Here is a 25,904-nt window from a genome sequence, read left to right as displayed (position 1 = left end):
TGTTTGATATGTTTGCAGGGAGATGATTTATGTACAAAAGAAACAATTCATGTTCCTCCTTACTCCTAATGTTTAAATTGTATACAGTAGTACATAAAGTAATTCATCATGTGACACACTGTCAAATGCTTTAGAATAGTCAAGGAAAATTTAAATGATTTTCATTCCTGTCAACCAAGTCTATTATTGATTCAATGAAATTAATTCTGCAGTTATCGTGGATTTCTGTAGTCAGAAACCATGTTGTTCATCATCCAATAAGTGATTACTCTCTCTAGGTAATCCAAAAGTTGACTATATACTACTTTTTCAAAAATTTTGGAAAATACAAGTAATAATGATATACCTATTATGTATTAGATTATGTATTAGATTATGTATGTAGATTATGTATTAGGTTAGTTCTTTACCTGAAGAAGAGATCAGATTGCAGATCTCGAAACGTAGTGTTACTGTTTTCTTGTTTCACTGAACGATGGCAAATGTCCGGAAAAATCCTGTTTCCTTCAAAAATCCTGTTTCCTTCACAATCCTTCCATCGTCAAAAATAACCTTTAAACAAAGAAATGATATACCATCGTAATAATGTAACTTGTTAGACTATTTAAATTCCACTTTTTATAGAGTGGAACAACTTTAGCAATTTTCAATTTGGATGGGTAAAGGCAAGATATTAATGATGAATTGACTATGTGGGTTGGAGATTATTGGGAAATACTGTTTAATGAAGAAAATTGGTTTATCATTGATTCCTGTCGAGAAAAGCCATTACAATCGTTTTAAAAATTTCTTCATCAACCTCTTTAAATTTGAAATAATTTGAGACTAGAGGCAATTTTTCAAGATCCGCTTAATTAACAACATTTTTCTGAATATGTAGAAGCACAAATCTATTAACAACATTAAAAAAAGTCATTAAACATATTACCAACCAAAATTGGGTCTGATATGGATGTGCCATCCTGAACTAATTTTATGTTATTGGTGATTTTGGCACCATTGTTGACTTCAGATTTGATAATTTTCCAAGTTGATTTTAACTGGTTTGCTACAAAAAACCTTTTTTATCGCTGTTTTTTAAAATGTTAGATTCAATTTTCAGTTGCTTAATTAATAGTTTTAAATCATCAGTTATTCCAAACCTTATATGTTTTTTCCAACTATGTATTTTTTTCCTTTTTAATCTTTACATAATCTAAAATCTGAATATTTAAGTTTTTTCATTTTTTAAATGAATAATTATTTAGGAAAGCTAATTTAAAAGATATGAACAAATATTGAGTGAAAAAACACCACACTTAGTTTCTATGCTAGCCTGGTAAACGTCTAACCAATTTTCACTAGCCAAGAACCTTATAAATAAATCAATGTTAGTTTTTGAACACTTTTTACAACACTTTTTATTTATATGATGTTCATTTTTTACATAAATAATTTCAAACAGTTGCCCATTATGGTCTGATAAACATGTTATAATAATACCAGATGTTTTTACTTTCTTGCTTGTAATATTAATGAGGAAATTATATACGCTAGTTTCTGCTTCTGAGGTAACTGTAATAAGAAAATTTCTTTATAAACTAAATTATAAGAACATAAAATATTACCAAAATTACTGTATGTTTTGTCTCTGTTCAATACATTAATGTGAAAATTCCCTGTAATGAGTATATTCTTAAATTTACCATTTAATGTACTGTGGAATTTAATATGGAATAATGTGGAATTTTTGATTATATAAAAAAATCAAGTCTGTTTAGAAAAGATTCAACTAGATCTTGCTGTAGGGATCTATAAATACATGCTAAAACAAATTAAAATTTATTTACAGTATCTCCGAAAAACAACATTCAAATTCTTTTTAGACTATAAGATCTTCAACTTCGGGAATTAATAATTTTATTTACTTTTAATGTTATTTCTAACTAAGATCAATACACTACCACCAAATGAAACGCATAGAAAAAACACAGAGTTTAAACGTTTTGTTTTATGTTAGTTGTTTTTAAAATTCGAATAAGTAACTTTTTTACTGCTTAGCACTAATTCCAGAATTTAAAAACTAACAGTGTATTTTAATTTTATTATATCATGAATAAATTTAGAATATGTTACAGTGCTAACATTTCTTGTCGCATCCATGATACTGAATATAAACCATAATTTTTATTAAATATAAGGAATACTGCAGATTTACGGTTTAATAATTATTTAGTTTTGATATGGTTTCTCAATGAATTATAGATCAAATACAAATATTTTATAGAGGGTCAATATATAAATATATAGCCACCCAACCTTTCAATATATAGTGTTGAAGAGTTCAAGAATATAACCAATGTAAATATGTAAATTATATGTGTATTTTGTAATTGTTATTTTGGTAAAACTTTTATCATGTTTTAAAGAAATAGCTACCTAAACTGTCAGTTAAACATGTTAATTGTTAATGTAGTTAGCAACTTTTATCTACAATTAATTGACTATATGTCTTATCATATTTGACGCCATTTCTGTTCTTAATGAATACGAAAATAAAGCAATTGTCTATTGTCTATTGTCTATTCATGTACAATTTGTATTACTTTTAAGACTTTAATCATCTTGGGTGCTAGGAATTCAGTTTTTATTAATATGTAACTTTGACAAGCGAAGCACGTAATATTCTAATACTTGGACTTTTATTATGAATGTTTCATAGCTTTCCACTAGGCCAACTTATGTTTTAGTAAACATGGGTATTTAGTTAAATAATGTAAACAATATGCAGACTGGTAATAAGATTTTAGGTACCAGCGTAGATTTAAATCTATTGTAAGGTCTTTTTTGAAATGGTAGTATACTTTAAATTATCACCTACAGAAAAGCACTTTAGTCTTATTTAAAAGGATTATTGTTCTCTGATCTTGCTATGTTTTTTTTAACACTGTGTGCCCACAGTAAAGCCGCGTTTACACTGGAAACAAAACATGTTTATAAACATTGTTTATATTTTGCTACTATCATGAAATATTTTGCACACAATGTTCCTAAACATTTTAGGACAGCCACTCTTGATGACGTCTGACGAGGAGGATGTTCTTCTTCTAGCTGCCGCTACCTGTGTTTTGTTATATGACAGAGAACCCAGGAGGTTCTGGGTAAGGCCTTCACTTGCGTCACGAGGTGTTTATAGTGGAAGCGACCTATTCAAAGACCTTAACCCTAGAGAGCTAAAGTGTTCAAAAAGTTACGTTAAAGCTAACGAATCGTAAAAATTACAACAGGATTCAAAAAATGTACAAATACATTTTATTTTACAAAAATGTCATTTAATTGCGTATTAACACTTATTATACAGCTTAGTAAACCTTTTTAAAACTAAGTCTATGGTTAAATCTCATCTATACAATGGACACAGCATCTTCCGCGATGCTCGGCACAGATTGGCTTGGCACATCGGCAGCAAAAGATTGCCGTCATCCTCCGTTTTGCTGATGGACATATTCCACAAATTGTTCGACGGGGGTGTTGAGGGACATTAACTTTGTTTGTTTGAAGAGGTGCCTTAATTATTTCAGCAATTGATTAGCGGAGATTTCTTGGTAAGTTTGGGTAGTTCATACGGTGCTGAAACCATGGTGTGATGAGGTCATATTGGATTTGCATTGCAAAGTTTCTCCTTGAAAGCGGTTTCGGGCCCATTTTCACCATGTTACTAGTGTAAATAACATGAATTTACTAGCATGATATTTATTATGCCAAAAAATACACATGATGGCCACCGCCTCGTCTTTCGGCTGCATGTCATTTGATGGCACATTTGATCCAAAGTATCAACTGCACCTTTGATTGCGTTGTATGTCTCAATGATTAGAGATTTTTTTGAGTCCTTATCAATTGATGGCTTTTCATGACAAGTCGATAGAAGCAACACATTTTTGGAATCCTTGACTTTGTATGACACCATTGTTTTCATTCCATCGAAACAAAACATACTGACAACTTGTTCTACCAACAGAACGCATAAAAAATTATTGGTAGACCTGATGATTTATGTTTCTTAACAATGTTCCTATATCTAAACGTCTTGTGTTTCCGAAACATTCCACAATGTTTATAAACACCCTTTGATCTTACCGCTTTCTACGGGAAACAAGAAACATGTGGAGACACACCGAATTTATGTTCCGAAACATTGTTTATAAACATTGTTCCAAGTAGTTATTCTTCGATTTGAGGAACATTGTTCCGAAACACTGTTTATAAACATGTTTTGTTTCCAGTGTAAACGCGGCTTAAGGGCATACTTTAAATAGTTTTTATCTATTCAACTAATGTTCATAGGTCTACAAAACAACTAATAATGAAGCAGCTGTTAATGAAGTATTGGCCATGATTACATTTCAATAAAGAGTTCACTGTATTTTATTGCTTGTAAAATAGTGGAGCACCTGGAGCATTCTAAACGTTAAAACCTCAGATTACAAATTACAGTGAATGAATTTATATGGTTCTCATGGGATTTTGTTTATCTATATATATAAAATTTCAATAAACATTGAATCGCAAAAAGTACTTGCTCCGCCGGGAGTCGAACCCGGATCTCTCACTTGGCGGGTGAGAGATAAACATTTTTTGCGATTCAATGTTTATTGAAATTAAATAAGGCTATTGCCATTAATACAATTTAATGTATATATATATGGAATCGTAAACTATTTAACCGATCATTACAAAAAATTTGTATGTATATGTATTTTTCCACGAAGGTTTCTATGCTATGTCTATTGATGTAACTCGCCTCCAGGTGGCGTTGCCAAAGATAATAGTTTTCAAAGCGCCTGCACATTATAAACTGCAATTACGAGACAGTTACGAATATTTAATAGCCAAACACTATTTGAAGGCACTAAGTTATGATGTATATTTGTCTTGAAGATAAATTTCTGGTTGAACTTACAGCTTGAGTGTTAGACCACTTTATAATAAAACACATGTACGTGTACAATGGCTATAAACATACACAGATTTTCTTGATCGTGGCAACAAAGCAAACTCTACATCGGCGTTGGAAATATAATATACTTGAGTCAGAAGTGCATATACACGGGTAACGCTTATGAAAAGCGTGCGAAGCCGCGGGAAACAGCTAGTAAACTATAAATTGCAATGTTTACCAAGAGATTTTTTGTAAATTCAATTTTTCACTGGTTAAACAAATTATTATACAAATTTATTTTTTGACCATATATTTTTGCTTTAAAAAGTATTTTTTTTAATTAATTTGTGGAATTTCACCTACATAGATATAGAGGAACTAAAGATAATTACAACTATAACACTAAGGAAAGGTAATTAGAACGGAGTTAAGTTTTTGTTGAAGCTGCATATAAACCCAATGTACATTTTTTTTTTTTTTTTTTTTTTTTTTTTTCTTTTGGGTATTTGGGGTGGATTCACAGATCCTCACACGTCAACCTGAGCTTATTGTGTGCCCCTTTGATGTTAGAGGGGTAAGCCTATCTTTGTGCCCTTAATTAGGCTAAGAAGCTTTTCCCCGATACTAGCATCTGGTTCGTCGCCTGGTTGTTTATCACCGAAAAGAGCCCTTCTCCTTGCTCCCAGTCTCTCACAGTCCAGTATTATGTGTTTTGCAGTCTCTTCAGACTTATTGCAGAGTCTGCACTCCAAGTCCTCATGTCGTAAACCTAGAGTGTTTAGGTGTTTCCTGAAGTGGCCGTGTCCAGTGATTAAGGCAATCACTTGCTTAACCCGATCCCTGCCCAGCCCCATCAGCCATCTGGTGAAGCCGGAGCTAGAATCAGCAAGCAGTCTTTTGCCGAGTGCTTGTCCTTGGTGACTCTGCCACCGCAAGCAGTGTGTCTTCCTGGACCATTTGTTTATACTTTGGTAAGCGGCTGACTTGCTTATACCACAACTCGGTTCTGGACGGTGTATGGCATGCTTGCTCCGCTTTTGGCAAGCCTGTCGGCGCATTCTCGTTACCACCTATGCCTGTGTGGCCCTGGTACCCAACCAAGACGCACAAAGTTGCGTGATCCAAGCTTGCAGAGAGTGTTAAAGCACTCCCACACAAGCATGGATGAGATGCTGTTGGAGTCAAGAGCTTTAAGAGCTGCCTGACTGTCTGACATTATACAGATGTTCATTCCCTGGTACCCTCTAGTGAGGCCTAGGTTGGCACAGGGCTAGGATACCATAGATTTCGGCTTGAAAATATGGAGCAGTTCCGAACCCAAACTGCTGCAAAGGGCAGTTCTAGGGGATTGACTAAACACTCCATATCCAGTTTCTACCCTTAATAAGCGAGCCATCCGTGTACCAGACAAAGCTCTTTCTTATTGTTGGGATGTTATCTTGCGATTTTCCACTCATCTCTGGAGTAGAAGTCAACAGAGAATGGCTTATTAAATACGAACTCCGTTCTCATTATGTCGGAGACCATTTCGAGAATAGCGCTTGGGTTTACAGCTTCAGTGATGGCGCCATGGCTCGCGTTAGACGCGCCATTCCTCCACAAGCCAGCAACCACCAGCCGATAAGCTGACTTACGCGCTTCAGCTTTTATATGGACATCAAGAGGTAGAAGTCCTAAAGCCACCTCGAGGGTCGCTGAGGGACTGCTCCTGAATGCTCCGGTTGCAAAGATTGTACCAAGCCTTTGTAAGCTTTCAAGCTTGGCTTTTGGCAGTTACCTGATTCACCTTTGTCCACCAGACTAACGAACCATAAGTGATTTGAGGCCTTACAACTGCTTTGTAAAGCCATAGTGCTATATGGGGTTTTACGCCCCATGAGATTCCTGCAAGTCTCCTGGACGTCATGAGCGCCCCACTTTGCTTTGTGCAGGATATTGTTAAGATGAATCATTCCACGTAAGCTTATGGTCTAGAGTCAGTCCTAAATATTTGACTGTCTTTGACCACTCAAGCTGTGTGGATGCGAGTTTCAGCCTAGAAAGAGACTCTAGTTTCTTTTTCCTAGTGAATGGTACAACTAACTGTCTTAGAGGGATTTACTTTCAGGTCCCTCTCCCTGACACCAGTTGTATACATGTTGAAGATTGGTATTCATGATATCAACAACAACATTTGTATATTTTCCCTCTACCATAAGGACTATGTCGTCTGCATATCCTTGGACATAGATTCCATTGTTAGTAAGGTCCTCAAGTAGACCATCTACTACTAGATTCCACAGTAGAGGTGACAGGATGCCTCCTTGAGGACATCCCCTTGTGGGTGCGATCACGAGCGATTCTTCATTGAGATCGGCCCTGATCCGTCTGGAGCACAGCATGGCCCTAAGCCACCGGCACAGAGCTGGCTCGAGGCCACGTCGCTGTGCTCCACTTACCATTGCAGTGAATTTAGCATTGTCAAAAGCTCCTTCAATGTCTATGAAGGTGCACAATGCCAATTCCTTGGCGGACAGGCTATCCTCAATCCTACTGACTAGTTGGTGCAGTGCTGATTCACAGGATTTGCCTGGCTGGTATGCATGTTGGTTGCGATGAAGGGGAGTGTCTGAGAGAACTCCCTTTCTCAGGTGCCTCTCCACCAGTCTTTCTAATGTTTTCAGTAGAAACGAAGATAAACTGATGGGACGAAAAGATTTAGGGACAGAATAGTCCACTCTCCCTTTTTTATTAGGGATGAAGACCACCCTGTTGAGACGCCAGACTTGTGGTATGTACCCATAAGCTAGGCTCGCCCTGAATAGTTCACATAGAAGGGTAAGGAGATTCTCCGGCCCTTGTTGAAGCAGGGCTGGAAAGATTCCATCCCCTCCTGCAGATTTGAAAGGGGCAAATTTTAGAAATTGCCCATTTGGCTTTAGAGAGAGTGACAATCCTTCTGGCAATGGCCCAGCTACCACGATAAGCTCTTGGCCGTGAGCCTGCCTCATGGTTACCAGACGTTCCAGTGTTGTCATTCTCAAAGATACAATCAGGGAAGTGAGTCTCAAGGAGAAGTTTGAGCTATCACTAGACCCGGAAGTGTGTTGACCTCCCTGGGACCTTAAAGATCCCAAGTGACCGGTTGGACCTGAGGCTAGTAAACGTTTGCAGTCTAGCTGCCGCGCTTAACTCATTTACCTTCTGTGTAAACTGCCTCCAGGAACTTTGTTTTGCCTTTTTAATTGCTAGGCTGTATTCTGTTAGAGCTCTATGATAGGACTCCCAGATACGGCTCCTTTTGCATTGATTGTACAGCTTCCTAACATTAGCCCTTTTGCGAGCGAGGTCCCGCAGTCCACCACTTAGTATTGGTTCGACTCTTCCCCCGTCGCAATGGACAATTGTCGTGGAAGCTATTGATTATAGCATTCTGCAGGTCAGAAGCTATCTGATCTATATCTGTGAAGGCATCGCAGATGTACATACTACACTCACTTAAAATGTTTTATCGGAGTCTTCATTGATATTTAAAAATATTTCTGCTGTCGTGTATATTATTTTGTTACTCAAAATTTCTGGCAAACTTAATTTTTCCTTTATTGAAAAACACAGAAGAAGTATCACAACCTGTGAAAATAAGTAAAAAATATCATATTCTTTACATTTTGGTAGTGATTTTTCCAAGCTTTTCAATGAAAATATTTTCTATTGATCTTTGCTTTGAGAAGGTTTTAGAAAATATATTTCACAATCTACATCCACCAATATCGTTAATAACTTCAAGACATGGATATTTTCTGAAACTTATAACATTTTTTTATTCCAAATTAATAGCTGTATCAACAATTAATTTGTCGGCATCACTTTCCGTTTTGTATGTAAAACCATTTTTGTTGTTAGCTCATTTAATTCTCAACATTTATATCAAGTGACTTAATTTTGTTATTCAACAATAGTAACATGCCTCTATCAATAATGTAATGAAAATTTTCTAAGCTTTTTAAATTAATTGAAATTTCCGGAAATAATTGGTAAAAAATTGATTTTTTATAATATAGAAAGAAATGTGCTGTCTCATTGTGCTAAAATTGTTCATAATTTTCTGAATGAAAAATTTCGTCAAAGCTGGATAGAATGTGGTGGGTGGAAGACTTGGTCATCACACTTACTTGACCTCACCCCTTTGGATTTTATTTACAGAGCTGAGTAAAAGCATTTTGTTTACAGGGAAACAATTTAAAATATTTAAACACATTTAAAGCTATGAATCTGAACTGCAGTCGAACTCTTGTTAAAGTATAACAATAGGTCAGTTTAGACTTCTGCAGGGCAATTTATGGTGTTCATGTCAAACTTTAAAATAAACCAAGGTTATACATTTCAATGTGTTCTTTATATCTGTATTAATTTCATTGCAATTTTTAAGTTTTTAATAAAGAAACTTAAAATGTGAAATGGTTTTGAAGAATGATTTTGAAGACACACCGTATATAAAATTAAAGTAATCATTTTTCTGTTGTTTTTTTTTTTTTAGTTTCCTCTGTTAACTTTCGTTCTTTATTTATTTTTAAGTAAAAGTCTAATCAGTTCCATCCCTTTTCTTAAAAAGTTACTAGATTTCCCTTGTGTAAAAACTTTACCAAATTACAGTCCAAATTAAGAGAGATACCTACTGGTTCGTGTATTTCTTGCCAGAGTTATTTCATATTGTATAATGCTACCTTTATTTTATTGTTACAGCATTTTGATGATGACTATGTACACAACCAACAAACCTGCTGTTCGGGACAGTTTTGATGATGATGATGTCAGTGATGATGTGGATGACGAAGTCTTCATACGAGACGGGAGAAATGGTTTCAAGATGGACGAGGAGAGGGGGGCCAAGCGTCCTCTAATGGCTCCAAGAAGAAAAGTCAAATCAATGCCAGGCAGTCAATTCCATCCTGAGATTTGCAAACAACCACAATGTAGAACGTTCTGCGTCCCTTGTTGCTATGGGCTCCTTGCACTTGTTGCTTTGTTTGGTAAGATCAGTGTTTATTTATCTGTACCAGTTTTTGTAAAGACATATAGCTCCCCACAATTTTGGTGTGTACATTTTGTATTAACATACTCTTATTGTCATGCCCTAATGTTCTCTAAATTGTAGGAAAATCTTCAGAAACATCTTGTTTTATAAATTTGGAAATTTAAGATTTGTTAATCCTTTCAGGACTCATTAAAAAGTGTTAATTTCTCTATCTGGTTGTATTTAAATGTTCAGTTAAAGTAAACTGTAGTATTTTTTAAATTAACACTTTTCATTTGGAAAAATATGGATAATGTATAATTTTTTCTGATTAGGCTTTTAATGTATGCATTTTACAGTTTAGATGGATGTATAACAAACAACTGGTAGACTAAATAATTAATTGTCTTGTTATCCAGTGACTGAAATACATTAATTAATAATGAATTACTGTTTACAAATTGTTTTGTAATAATTATTTTATTGTCTATTCAAAATCTGCTATATTGTAACTTTTACATGCAGCCAGTGTAACTTTTCCAAGTAATAAACATTTATTAAGAATAAATTTGTTAATTGTTTATTAATGATTATTTTGTTATGTTTCTTCTAGGATTGGTTATTTTAGTAGTAGTGGTGATAAACATGTTCCCATTCCCATTGGACAGAATACGCCTCTGGTCAGAAAATATAGTCCAACACAAGAAACTTGTACTTCCCTGCACCGATATGAAGACTCAGGATGTTTGGATCAAGACTTTCCCTAAACTGACTTCAGAAGCGTCCTTGAAATTGAATGATGTCAACCGAGATGGTATCCAAGACATCATAGTAGGATATGGGACAGGTATAATTTTTATCAATTAAAGTGGAATATTGTACAGCCCTTTTGGTAACTTTGAACATGAAGAAGAATTTACTAAGAGACAGTTTATAACTGGGGAATTTTGGTTTGTCATTTAGTGATATAAAGGGGTTATTGAAGATTGTCACACTAATTCAATATTTAAATCGTTGTAATAATTCAATGCATTTACATTGTTGTAAAATTCAATGTACAACAAACAACAGTACAGCAATGTGTGTGTGTGTGTGTGTGTGTGTGTGTTGTGTGCAATTCAAACTACTTTACTTCATTGGTAACTATATGCCCAGACATTTATTGTACAAAATGTTCAAAAAGAATTAAATACAATAATGGGATTATGTTTGGGATACGTTATAATTATTACAAAGAAAATAGATCTATACAATGGTTTTTTGAAATAATGATATACCGTGCCTGTAATGATTTGGATAGTTTTGGGATCCTCAGTTCATGTCGGCAACATTTAACCCTAGAAGTGGCGATGCTAAACTTCCACAGTGGCAAGCTCTTTTTGGCCACTTTGAAGAGTATTTTTTAAAAATTCACCAAAAATATATTTTTTACTCTAACCTAGTCATGTTGCATACTGAATTCTTCGGAAAGAGTTGAATTTTCATATTATGACAAAATAAAATGATTTCTTGAAACCTGAATTGGACTTATCATGTGAAAAACCAAAAAGTTTTGATTGACCAAACTAAAATTGTAACTTTGACACTTTGTAAAAAATAACAAACACATAGTTACAGAAAATCCATTATATACAAAAGGTAGAAACAATAATTACCTACAAATAACAAAGGGAAAAGTTTGAAAATTATAAAAAAATAAATTTAAAAATTTAAAAAAATAAAAATTTTTTGCAAAATAGCAAAAAAAGTTATTTTGTTGAAACTGGTAAAAACACAACCTAAATGCTGTAGAATTTTTGCATACTATATTTTACTTTGAAGAGAAAGAGTTTTTTTACAGATCTACCAGATCAGTTTATTACAGTAAATTATTATTTTTAGTTTTTTGTTTGTGATCAAACTTGAAAATGAAATTTGGTACCAGGAAACAGTGAATAAACAAACTAACACAAGATCGTAAAAACAATGCCAAATTTATTAAAAACCAAAAAGATAGACAATGTTATAATAATGAAGAAAATATATAGCTATATGTACAAGCCAAGAGAAACGAAACAGTCACGTAGGCCTATTCAACTAGTTTTGCCACAGACCGCGGGAGAAAACTTAGGATTATTTCAGTTAGTACTATTGATTATTTCATCGTGATGTTGATGATACTATATGAAATGTATTTGAAATTTAGTGGTGAACGCAACTGTGCAAACTAGGCGTAAAAAATAATTATCGGTTGCCTAGCAATAAGCGGCAATGTGAAGCGACTTCTAAGACGTCGCTTGCCACGTCACGGCGGCGTAAATAGAACGTCTCAGACGTCGCTTGCCACTTAGAGGGTTAATAGAACTTAAGTTTGCTTTATAAAAATAATTGATAAATGCAAAGTTGCAAATAGGAATTAATTGATTTATAATTAATACTTACACAGCCCAAATTAGTACCCTAACCATACTACAGTTGCTGAAAGGTGATGGTTGAATTATTTTTTATTTGACAAAGTACGCATGTCGTAATTATTCATTTTTGTAAATGTGGATGAATTGATGCCATTACCAGAAGTGAATGGTTAAATAAATAAATAAATATATGTTTATTGCCATCTTACAAAAATGCATCAGCAAAGTCAAATATGCACCTAAGTGGTATAGTCTGGAGGCAATATTATTAATCTAACATTTAAACATATTCAACAAAAGTTGCCAAGAATTTCTCTCTTCCACCTATCTTCATACCTACATAATAAATAATACAATTTCATAAATGATACAACGGAATAAACTTAGGTACTAAACAACATCCTGATCAATCCCTATTACAAACTATTTAAAATGGACTGTAAAATTGTAAATAAAACTATAACCTATAATATTAGCACCTATCTAGGAAGTTAAAAACATTAAAATATTATACAATTAAAAACATTACAATGTTATACAAAACATGAAACAAAGTATAGTAAATAAGAAGAAAGAAATAAGAATAAACAGGAAGAAATGGAAAACTAGAAATTCACTTCATGAATACTAAAAAACTCAGTCAGATCATAAAAAGGATTCCTCAGTAACCAAGTATACAATTTAGCTTTGAAAATGTTTGTTGGATACTTATCAACTACATTTCTTAATTTATTATAAATCTTTTGAGAAGTTACAATGTGACTCTGCTGTGTTTTGCTTAACCTACAGTGTTCTATTGCAATGTTGTTTTTATTTCTGGTATTGTAGCTGTGTATGTTGCTGCCAAAAGTGAGAGCTGGAATATTTTTCAGGATGTATGAAACCGAGTCAAAAATATACAAATTAATAACAGTTTGCAGCTCTAGTTCAACAAAAAGAGGTTTGCAATGGTCCAATGGATTTGCTTTAGTCATTATTCTAATCACCTTCTTTTGCAGGATGAGAATGTCATTAATTCTAGTGCTATTGCCCCATATTACAAGACCGTATCTAATTATAGATTGGAAAAAGGCATAGTAGGTAGATTTTACATAGCTTTCAGGCACACAATTCATTATTCGTTTAAGAAGAAAAATTACTCTTGATAATCTTTTGGAAATATATTTAATATGAGAGGTCCATGTTAAGTTATTGTCAATAAATAGTCCTAGAAATTTAACACAAGAAAAGAAATCATTGGTTATGTCGGATGGAGGGATTTGCCTTAAGCTGAATAAAATGTTTTGGGTTTTGGATTCATTCAATAAAAAACCATTTGACCTGAACCACAATGAGGCTTCGGTAAATGTTTGATTTACAAGGTCTTGTAGTGTGTTAAAGTTTGTGTGAACATTTAAGAAAGTTGTATCATCTGCGTATAATAAAGATTTTGCCTTTATAACACTAGGGAGGTCATTTATATGAATTAAGAATAGAAGGGGACCTAATACTGACCCTTGGGGTACTCCATTCTCAATCACTAATTCATTGGACCATTCCCCATTTAAAAACACTCTTTGTTTGCGGTTATGAACACATGGTAAAGATTCCACATTACAGAAATACTATACAGGTTTAGTAATTATTTTTTGTAAACACATTATCCAAACTTGTATTGTAAATCTTAAAAAATATTATCAACTTTTGACTACATTGACAAAATAAATATGAGGGTTAAAAAATAAGTCATGCTTATGTATCTAATTATATATAAATAGTATAGCGTACTTATGAAATTTAATAAGAACACAGTATTAATCAATTTCAACTTTAAGGAAAGTCAAGTCAAAGTCACCATTTTACTTGTATGGGTATTTTGAAGGACACAGGATTTTTCTGAACATCTGGCATGGTTAAGTGATACAAGAAAACATGTCTATACACAGATAGGCACACAAAACCGGTGTAATTATTGTTTTGTATTGACCAGATAGAAGTTTATATTTCAACATGGACACTGTTCATGTTTAAACGATTTAAACATTAGTCAAACACTTTGGGTGGTAACTCAGGTTCTCTACACTCATATCAATTCCAAGGTATCAGTATTTTAAGTTGTTATTTCCATTATAGAGATTTTACGTTTTTATTTGTTTATGTTTTAACAAATTCATTTTATGTTTTAGTTGCTTGAACCTTTTTCTTTGCTCTGTGTTTTTCCTGAGTGTTACTGGTGAGTGTTTGGAATTAGTTTATTATAATTTGATTAAATATATTAATTCAAAACTGTTATAGGGTAAGGAGAGTAGACTTTCCTTTACCAGATTTGAAATTAATTTTAATTAATTGTAATTAATTGTTGAAATTAAACTATTTTAATTCTTATTATCAGGATACATTAAAATAACACATACAAATGGAATATTTTGTTTCTTAGAATTTATCTTACACCTGGAATGTAAGAGGTATTGTTTGGTAGCAAATATGTATATAAATAAGTTTTAGATTCCTAAAATCGCTGTAGCTACAATAGATAGAATAAATACCTGAGCTATACATGCATGTTTTAGTAATCAGCTGTTCTGAAATACTCTCATAAGATTTACATTGGAGTTATTGAAGCCCATGGTGTAGAACCCTATAATGGAATATATATATCAAATTCTCATCTACCTGTTTACATCCATATCCAAAAGCTATATTTGAATTGTAAATGTTTTCAATTAAAATACCAAATATATTGTGAATTCTGTTGTTTGTTTTGGTGGTAATTGGAAACTGCATCATAAACCACATGTTGGTATAAAAGTATTTCCATAAATGATACATCGATATAGTCAGAAATTGATGGTAAACGGTTAAAATAATTAATTAGACTGTCATCAATTTGATAAATTATTGTTCCGTATTATATTGTGTGTGTTTGATATAGGAGCGGACGATATGGGACTTGGAGAGGAGGTGTGTCCCAGTTATCTGCCAGGAGTGTCTCCGTGTCTGGGCGGAGTGATGGCACTGGACGGACGCTCTGGCAGTGTATTATGGCAACACTGGACCCATCGCGGTGTGCTTTATGTTGACTGTTCTACCGACATAACTGCTGACAAAACCAACGACTGTGTCATCTCTGGGAAGGGTGGTGTAAGTAGTCCTGCCTCTCAACTTGTTCTTGTTATCAAAAGGCTGATTGTACAGCAGTAAGAATTTGGTAAAATGTTTTTAATGTATTTCATATAACAATCTATGCTGTGACTTGGTATTTAAAATCTAATCTTTTTGTTCTGACTAATAAAATGTATACAAAATATTTGTATGATAATAATAATAATATCTTTAATGTCATTTCAATATTTTACAATCATTGACAAAGTCAAAGTAAAGCAGTTTGCACAGAAACATGCCAAAACATAGTCTAGGGTAACAAAATGTACACTACAGTGGAGTCCCGCTAATCCGAACTCGTGTAATCCGAACAGGTCCAGGAGGAATTATTTATAACGATAATGAACAGTTATAGGAACTAATTACTTAAAAAATGAAAATGGGTGCATCATTTCGTACATAAACAAAGAAAACTTTAATTAAATAGACATACAGTATTTTATTAAGACAAATTGTGTACGGTACAGTACATAAATAATGAAGTTAAATACAGTACCAAATTGAAACTTATAGGTTAAGTATGAGTTAAATTACTGTTTAAGAAGTGAAATCAAACAAAAATTGGACGTACAGTACTGATATTATTATTGAGTACAATATTAATTGTTAAAAGACATAAATTCAGTTATTGTCTTCTGTCGCATTGAAGAGAGTCTATTGGATGACGCTTAGTTTCACCATCGTGTGATAAACATGATATCGGCAGGTGTAGCAGTAGCCTGTTGCTCTAAGTATCGTAGTGCAAGGTGAAGCGCTGCTGCACCGTCTGCATGTGGCACCAACTCTCCTTTATCACCCAGGTTCTCGTCGTCCCGTAGCGCGTGGACCCGTACAATATCCAGTACGCTCACATTGCTTTTTAACAATAGAACTCTCACACTAAATACGGTAAATGTGCTTAGTATTCGCAAATACGGTTATTTGTCAAGAAATACAATGCAACAGTCAGAAAACATATTTTAATAAAAAATGTTGATAATTCTATAACAAAATAGACCCATTCTCAAGTTTAAAACCGTATTTTTCTGTAATTCTGGCTAATCCGAATAGGGCTCGGTCCCAATTAGGTCGGATTAACGGGACTCTACACTACTAATATGTACATTTAAAAAATTATTATTTTAGTTACTTAATGACATTTTACAAAGATAATGATTAAAACCATGTGGGTAATTAAATTTGTATGATTTTGGAAAATAAGCTCTATGTGTTTATAAATGTTTCAAACTAGCTTACTAAGAATAAAACAAGTAAATCAATATGAAACTTAACGTATTAAAGGAAGCATACAGGTGATAATTTAACAGGTTTTTAAAATGTAGGAAACCATGACAATTGATACAGCGAATGATCTTGTATTGTTGTTTTGGGATAATAAGCCTCTTAAATTATGGAATATCCAGTGAAGCTAAACCGACACATACATTTGGGGCACATGTTTGTTGCATATAATCGATGACTGAGTAGTACCCACTACTGCAGGTGCTGAGTGCGCTGAATGGTCGGGACGGAACTGTCATCTGGGAGTTGAAGAAACCTCCGACCAAGGAAGAGGTTGATGTTTACGCTGTACAGTTTATCGGTGATGTTGATTACGACTTGGTGCCAGACATACTCACCACACACTCATCAATACAGGGAGGTCAGTATTAATGCAGGAGAATTCTTTACAATAGAAATTTTATTTCATTTAAATTTTTAGAAACATATTTGAGCTGAAGTATATGATAGTGTCATAAAAATACAAACAAATTTCTGCAGTAAAATCAATTTTCGTTGTTTCAATGGTTGTCGTCAGCGTAAAAGTCATTTACAAACGTTTTGTCAAATCTCATGGTCAAATAGTGCATGACCAGTGCACTATGATCAAACTTAGTGTTGTTTGTATAGAAATGAAGCTTCATGCAAAATTTCAAGTCTATAGGTCAGTTTTTGAGATATCGTGTGGACAGATAGATAGAGATGAAATTTTTTCAGCCCCTTGGGGTTCGAAGGTATCCAATCAGAGACAATAGCAGTGAATGTGTTAAAATATAGGTAGTCGGAACACAATAAAAATATCAGCCTTCCTGTGTATGCACGGAAACTGAGATGCCACCTCTTATGGTGGTGAGTGAAATGAGAAAATAAATCAGGCTCAATTAATGACACTATTTCTTGATAGATTTACTATAAAATCAATAAACCCATTTACATATCACTTATAGTAGAATTATATGGACATGGAAGAAAGCTGAATAAGTTTAGCTGTTCATAACGTTACTGCCAGAAACGTGTTTTTAACTAAGTGATACTGTAAGTATAATTTTCATAAATTAAATGTTGTGATCTATATATCTATATATATAAAAATGAATGTTTGTGTTTGTCCTTTATGGAATCGCAAAATATTAGACAGACCATTATGAAAATGTGTATGTATATGTATTTTTCCACGGAGAAGGTTTATAAGCTATGCCCATTGATGTAACTCACCACCAAGCAGCGCTGCAAAAGATAAAAGGTTTCAAAGCGCCTGCACACTATAAACTGCAATTACGAGACAGTTATGTATATTACATAGCCAAACACTATTTGAAGGCGCTAAGTAATTATTTATATTTGTCTTTGAGATACATTTCTGATTGAATTTAAAGTTTGAGTGTTAGACCACTTTATAATAAAGTATGTGTACGTGCACAATGGCTATAAACATTAACATATTTTTTTGATCGTGGCAACAAGGCACAAATCTGCATCGGCGTTGTAAATATAATTCAATTAAACCAGAAGTTCACATACACGGGCAAAGCTTACAAAAAGCATGCAAAGCCGCGGGAAACAGCTAGTAGTTTATAGATAAAATTACCTAATATTCAGAATCCAGCTTATTGTGGTGTGAACTGTAATTTTCTCCAATATAGGTATATTTTTTTACAGTTGTAAAAAATATCAATGATTAAAAATGATATTGTTACAATGTCAAAACATAAAATCCTTAACCATAATTTACTAGATTCAAACTTTAAAGCCATAGAGTCTAATACGTTAAATCTTCTTTGAAACAAATGTAGAATAATAATACATTATAAATTTGTGTATTCTGTTAAAGATATTTTTTCTGTTAATTTTGTATATATAACTTTATAGAATAATTTCTTACAAAATTGTGCAAGTTTGAATGAAGATATATTAGCAGTGAAAATATTAACTATAGTTATATACAGTTATACTACAGTTATATACAGTTATACTACAGTTATATACAGTTATACTGCAGTTATATACAGTTATACTGCAGTTATATACAGTTAAACTACAGTTATATACAGTTATACAACAGTTATATACAGTTATACTGCAGTTATGTACAGTTATATACAGTTATACTACAGTTATATACAGTTATACTACAGTTATATACAGTTACATACAGTTATACTACATTTACATACAGTTATATACATTTATACTACAGTTATATACAGTTATACTACAGTTATATACAGTTACATACAGTTATATACAGTTATACTACAGTTATATACAGTTATATACAGTTATACTACAGTTATATACAGTTACATACAGTTATACTACATTTACATACAGTTATATACAGTTATACTACAGTTATATACATTTATACTACAGTTATATACAGTTATACTACGGTTATATACAGTTACATACAGTTATATACAGTTATACTACAGTTATATACAGTTATACTACAGTTATATACAGTTATACTACAGTTATATACAGTTATACTACAGTTATATACAGTTATACTACAGTTACATACAGTTATACTACATTTACATACAGTTATATACAGTTATACTACAGTTATATACATTTATACTACAGTTATATACAGTTATACTACAGTTATATACAGTTATACTACAGTTATATACAGTTATATTTCACAGTTATTAACAATACAGCTACGTAGTTATTTCACAGTAGTGTAATCCTACAATTGGCATGAAAATATTAACTACACACAATACAGCTACGTAGTTATTTCACAGTAGTGTAACCCTACAATTGGCATGAAAATATTAACTACACACAATACAGCTACGTAGTTATTTCACAGTAGTGTAACTCTACAATTGGCATGAAAATATTAACTACACACAATACAGCTACGTAGTTATTTCACAGTAGTGTAACCCTACAATTGGCATGAAAATATTAACTACACACAATACAGCTACGTAGTTATTTCACAGTAGTGTAACCCTACAATTGGCATGAAAATATTAACTACACACAATACAGCTACGTAGTTATTTCACAGTAGTGTAACCCTACAATTGGCATGAAAATATTAACTACACACAATACAGCTACGTAGTTATTTCACAGTAGTGTAACCCTACAATTGGCATGAAAATATTAACTACACACAATACAGCTACGTAGTTATTTCACAGTAGTGTAACCCTACAATTGGCATGAAAATATTAACTACACACAATACAGCTACGTAGTTATTTCACAGTAGTGTAACCCTACAATTGGCATGAAGATATTAACTACACACAATACAGCTACGTAGTTATTTCACAGTAGTGTAACCCTACAATTGGCATGAAAATATTAACTCACACAATACAGCTACGTAGTTATTTCACAGTAGTGTAACCCTACAATTGGCATGAAAATATTAACTCACACAATACAGCTACGTAGTTATTTCACAGTAGTGTAACCCAGCAATTGGGATGAAAATAAATTTCATCACCAAATGTCCGTCTGATTTGAAAATGGTGAATATTCGTCGCCAAAGTATACATATACAGTTATTTAACCCTTTTAACCCCGGCCATTAAATCAAGTGATGTGCCAGAAATCCCAAGCCATTTTCAGACAAAATGTAAGGGTTTTGTAAAAAATTCATAACTCAGTTATTTTTTAAGATATTTAGGTAATTCTTTTTTTGTTTTACTTCTTTATACATGTAGCTTACAGAAATATACAAATAAAATTATTATTTTGAAAGTAATTTTTTTTAAATGCATATACATATATAAAAAATAAATAAAAATGAAAAAAATTTCAAGTTTGATCATGGAAACCATATAGATAAAAAAATATTTGACACAAAAATACCCATTTACTTTATGATATATTTAATCCTTAATAAAAGGAAACAAAAATTATAGGCCTACCTTATTTACAAGTGGAGTAACATCAATTTTTGTAAAGCCGTGTAAATTTTTCTTTTTGCCATTTCTGGGCAAGGCAATGTAACAAGACCTTTGAAATTCACAGTACTTAAAATAAACATAAAACCAAAGTTATTTCTGACAAAATAACTAAAACTGTTCATAATATAAATTTTTAAAAAGTTTTAAAACAATATTTACATCACTACAAAATGTAAATTTTCAACATATCCATCACTCAAATCGTCGTCACTAATCACATCCACACCATTTGCAACTAGGTTACTAATTATTGTATTTTCACTTACGGGAGACTTTGAACGATGTCTTTTACTCATTTTGAAATAAAACAAATAATAAACTAAACTTTAACTGCCGTACTTTATACTGCTTTAACCTAAAACTGTGAAGAAAACGGAATATTCACAACCACGTGATATACAGCTGTCTGCAACAAGCGTGAGCAGTCAGTCGAGACGAACTGCAATTGCTCAGTCACAGACTGACAAAATACGAAGTCAAACCATTACAAACTAATATATTTCGATGCAAAATATCTTTGTGCACAAGTCTGTGAAATTTCAAAGCATTTGGTGAAATAGGTGGCCAGTAAAGTAATAAAAAGTGCACGTCCGCACTATACGGACGTCGGGAGTTGACGCCATTTTTACGACGTCCGTATAGTACGGACGTCGGGGTTAAAAGGGTTAAGTTTGAGGGATTTAAGTTGATATAAATGATTTATATTTGATATGTTCTGGTAGAACATTAATTATATTACTGATTTATTGTTCTTACTTCGTTTATCGCATGTTGTTTTGAAACTGTACAATTGCCAGGTTTTGTGTTTGGAGTTACAAATTCAATAATATTTGTGAGGAAAATGTATGTTTTAGTATTGTTATTACTGTCGTTAAGCTTTCTTAGATTATAGTTTTAGTTGTTCATTGAGGGTGACAACTTTAGAGACCGACCATGTGATCTTAGAGAGCTTGTTTTGGATCATCTTATTTCTAGTGATGACATGAAGTTTATTCTGACATTGAGGTAAACGTGACTCAGACCATGTACCAGACGTGATTTCCTAGTAGGTGTTCTCTCACAATTGTGTGACTCAGACAGATAATGCAAATGTGGAATTCATCTTAAGTCCTACCATCTGCTCAAACACTATGCCAGACCAGTTTGACACAGAGGCCGCAAACACAGGGTGGAATCCAGTGACTGAATAAAAGATGAAACTTTGTATGTATTGTACTCATGTAAAATTATATAGGATTCAAATTAGTATGTAACTTTGTTTTTGTTTTAACCACTGTACTTACAGAAGTATAATTTCAGTCATAAGATTGCGTTTACCCATGAAAGATATTATCTCTTTAGAGATCAACCTCTTTAAAAAAAAAAAACAGTCACTGCTCACGCTTTTTCCTACAAAGCCATGTAACAAATAAGTTTTGCTGTAAAAGTTAGGATAACTATATATTTTTGGAAGTAGCACAAAATTTAAAATAAGTTATACATTTACAGTTTTAATGTAAAACTTGTTGGTAACAGTTACACAACAGAATATTTACGAAAATATAAAAAATTTTATTTTTAAATTTTGTTGAGGAAAATTATTTACATGGAAACTAACAATAGGTAATTATTATAATGTTCTACAAATATTTGTGAATAAATTAACATTTATATTATTGGACTGAAGATTATGAAATGGGATATATTAAAAAAAATGAACTTACCTATATACTTTAAATTTTACATGAAGCTTCATTGTTATATAAGGAATAGTGAGTCTGATTGTAGTACATGTCACTCCATGGGATTTGACTGAACGTTAATGAATATTTTTAGATTGTTCTTATGGGTAACCATGATAACAAGAAAAAAAAGTTGAATTAATCAATTTGTAAACAAACTGAGTAGTCATATGATTTTTACACGTGACATTTTTATTCATAGATTAAAAATGAAATGAATAAATTCCAGCACATTCTTTTGTTGTAGTATGCTTACTAGGTTACAGGAACTTTTATGTTTTGGACATTGCTATGAAACCTAACTTAATGAACAAACATGTGAATATATCATGGGTCAAGTTATCTTGAGAAAGATAACATCGGTGGATTTTAAAATTTTGCAAGAAAGTACATTTCTACATATACAGGAATAAGTTTTATGATGGTGCACATCCAACCACGGAATTTGGTGGAGCATCATCAATGTCTATTTCTTAGTAGGCTGAAATAATATCTCTTTGTGTGCCAGAATGTAAAAATTTATTTTCTGTACGATTGTCTGTTTGTCTATCTGTTCACAAGAGATCCCGAGAATAAAATGAGCCATAAATTTTAAATTTAGTATGCACCCTAAGTGAAGCCTGTAACACGACATTTGAAGTGGCATACTCCTACTCCTAAAGTACTTTAGTACTAAAGTACAGATTAGTGACACTTGTCTCTACTGAGTCTTTGTTTTACTTTAATTAAATTTATTGATAGATACAAAATTAAATCTCAACCTGAAGGCGTGCGAGATTTTTCATGTTTTCAGTCAAGATAGTTTTTAGTAATTGAAATTTTAACTCCATACTAAAGTTGTGTCATTAGTTTTATTGTAGTGTTTTGACACTATTTGTATATAGACCTATGTGTATAAGTGAATGAAGTATTACGGAATTGAAGTGAGTCATGTATCAGGACAAGCACAAGGACACTTGCTAATCCTGAATGGGCGAAGCGGCAGCGTTCTAGCTCAGGTCGCTACACCCAACTATGAGAGTGTATACAGTCACCCTGTGGTCACGGTGGGGCCGGATGGGGGCAGGATCGTGCTTCTGTCTACTGGTAGTATCGAGTCTCCTGGCGGACTTTACGCAGTCTCCCTTCATCTGCTCACCACAGGGAACATATCACAGGTAGTTGATAGCTTCATGTTTTAGTCATTAGTACAGGGATATGTATACAATTGAACAGTGAGGTACATAAAGGAGCACATCCTATTAGGTTTGATGCCATGTGTATGCAGTGTTACTATTGTAGGAGCTCACGAACATATGAAATCTTCGGAGGGTTAATGCTGAAGACCAAACAATAAAAATGGCCTAGGGTTTTAATTGTTTTGTAAATGTTTGTTCTTCGTGCATCTGTTAATTTCAATGTTGCTATTTTTAATGTATGAAAGTAATTAGATTATGTTTTTGTACTCGTTGAAGTGATAAACTTAAAGTAATTATTAAAAAAACACACACACACAAACTGTTATGTATTCAAAGATATATCAGCTATGCTTATCTTAAAATTCAATCATCCATATATATTTGCCTATTTCTGAATTCATTCAATATCACACAGTGAGTGGCTGAGGACATAGCCTCAGTGAAAGGTGGTTTGAATTTGTATGCCCAGTAGTAAGTTTTAAACCTTTGTCAACATTAAAATTGATTTGTATACATTCCATTACCTTTATTCAACTTCATAGACAATAATTAATCATTCAGCTTGGATTAAAAAACTGACTGAACAGTATGTAAATAGAAATTGTTGTATAAAGTGACTTTTTTCTAAGTTGATTATAATTGAGTCAAATACGTTATGACTCCAATGGGAAAAATGTTGAAAGAAATAAAAGTATTGCTCTAGTTTTTACTGTATAAATCAAATCCTTAAGCTGTAAAATCAAGTTTACTTTTGTAATGTTATATTTTCATGATTATAATGAGGTAAGCAGAATGAACAAAATAAATGTGTGTTTGGATTGAAATATGGACAGAATGTATGACATACAGTTACTACACATCCTATTTTACTATCCGGGAAAATAGTAGATAGAGTAGAGTTTGAATTATAAATATTGAAAATATTTATCTGAGTAATTAGAAGAAATCTTAGTAACCTGTTAGCACAACTTATAAACAAGTTAGTTTCTTTATTTATATTCTGAGTATAAAACAGAGGAATAAATAGTACTATATCAATGCAATTATTAATTTGAAATTTCTCAAATACACCATCAAATATTTAAACAATAGGTAACTGGTTAAAATTGACTAAACTTTTTTAAGTCTAAAGGTTTTAAATGCATTTTAAAGCTTTTTATATATTTTTTAGGTTTTCTTCAGCTCATCATCAATATGTAATATATGATTGAGCAGTAGTGGATATATTCCTAAATAATTGTTTTAGAGTTTGCAGCTCCTGAAGGGAGGAGTCAATGAAGCCCCTGTACTTGTGGACTTAAATAAAGATGGCACTGAAGATATCGTGGCGATTTCAGAAGACAGGGTTACTGTGATCGACGGCATTACTTTGGAACAAATGTGGAATACAACCTCAACGTCTTTGTTTGGAAAACTTCAGCTGCTCAAGTAATGATAGATTTTAATAATTGCCTTAAATTATTTTGAAAGTTAAAATGAATTTTGTTTATCAGGTGAATTTTTTCTAAAAAGTCATTTAACCTGGAGACCAGCACAAAAAGAGGGTGTCTGAACATCACCAACATCTTGGTGGAAGGGCTGCTTCCATATCCATGCATATCTCATTACCCATATGGGTGCTTGTTTTTGGTGGTCACCCATTTAACAAGCAGCTAGTTGTTATTTGATATTTTTGTGATAATAGTTGTGCATTTAAGATAAAACCATTGGCCGAAAAAACTTATGTAGCAGTAATGGAGAACACTAAAATAAAAGTTTTAGTGTGCCCAAAAAATTTAGATCGTGTTATCTAATTCATAGTTTAATATCTTTTAACGCTTCAACTAAGAACTGTATTAATAAATAATGTAAGAATGAATAAATATATACATTTTAACTAATTCACACTGAAATATGAGTATACTCTTACTTTGATCGCGGAGCCCGAAATCTGACTCATATTCCATTAAGGTTCCATTGTTAATGAAATGTGTGTTTTGGTTCATACAAAAATAAATTATATTTTTATTAATACCTATGATTCACATCTTATTAGAAATAATCTGCAAAATATAAAATTTACTTGTAAAACTATAAATTGTGGTTAAAAAAATAGATGAATACTTTTCACAATGGTTTGAGTCTAAATATTTTTGTATAGGGAATAACATGCAGATTTAAGAAAAAATGTGCCATAATGTAATTTTTGTCTTCACTACAAGCTTTTACTTTTAATTTTTTTTTTTATTTTTGTGTACTGAAAATCTACGTAAAAATTAAATTTAAAAAATTAAAATGGTACATTTGTTTGTATTGTTTCTAAAACAAAGTTATAACCAAAACTTAGGTAAACATTTCAATAAAAAAGCTTTAA

The 25,904-nt window shown here is 32.5% G+C and overlaps 1 protein-coding gene across 2 annotated transcripts in view; it reads left to right on the top strand.

The window, feature by feature from the left end:
* The window catches only part of LOC124365050, a 55,132-nt gene that overhangs the window by 4,992 nt on the left and 24,236 nt on the right, over positions 1-25,904 (top strand). For both annotated transcript variants that reach the window (XM_046820956.1, XM_046820955.1), the window contains exons 2-7: positions 9,644-9,930; positions 10,528-10,761; positions 15,219-15,427; positions 16,931-17,090; positions 23,313-23,530; positions 24,798-24,979. In XM_046820956.1, coding sequence (XP_046676912.1) covers positions 9,651-9,930; positions 10,528-10,761; positions 15,219-15,427; positions 16,931-17,090; positions 23,313-23,530; positions 24,798-24,979 — 1,283 coding nt within the window. In that variant the 5' untranslated portion in view covers positions 9,644-9,650. The remainder of the gene's footprint in view (positions 1-9,643; positions 9,931-10,527; positions 10,762-15,218; positions 15,428-16,930; positions 17,091-23,312; positions 23,531-24,797; positions 24,980-25,904) is intronic.

This window comes from Homalodisca vitripennis, chromosome 6 (assembly GCF_021130785.1).
Source record: "Homalodisca vitripennis isolate AUS2020 chromosome 6, UT_GWSS_2.1, whole genome shotgun sequence".
NCBI lineage: Eukaryota > Metazoa > Arthropoda > Insecta > Hemiptera > Cicadellidae > Homalodisca > Homalodisca vitripennis.
The sequence above is the reverse complement of the archived record's forward strand: the minus strand, read 5'-3'. Positions and strand labels throughout refer to the sequence as shown.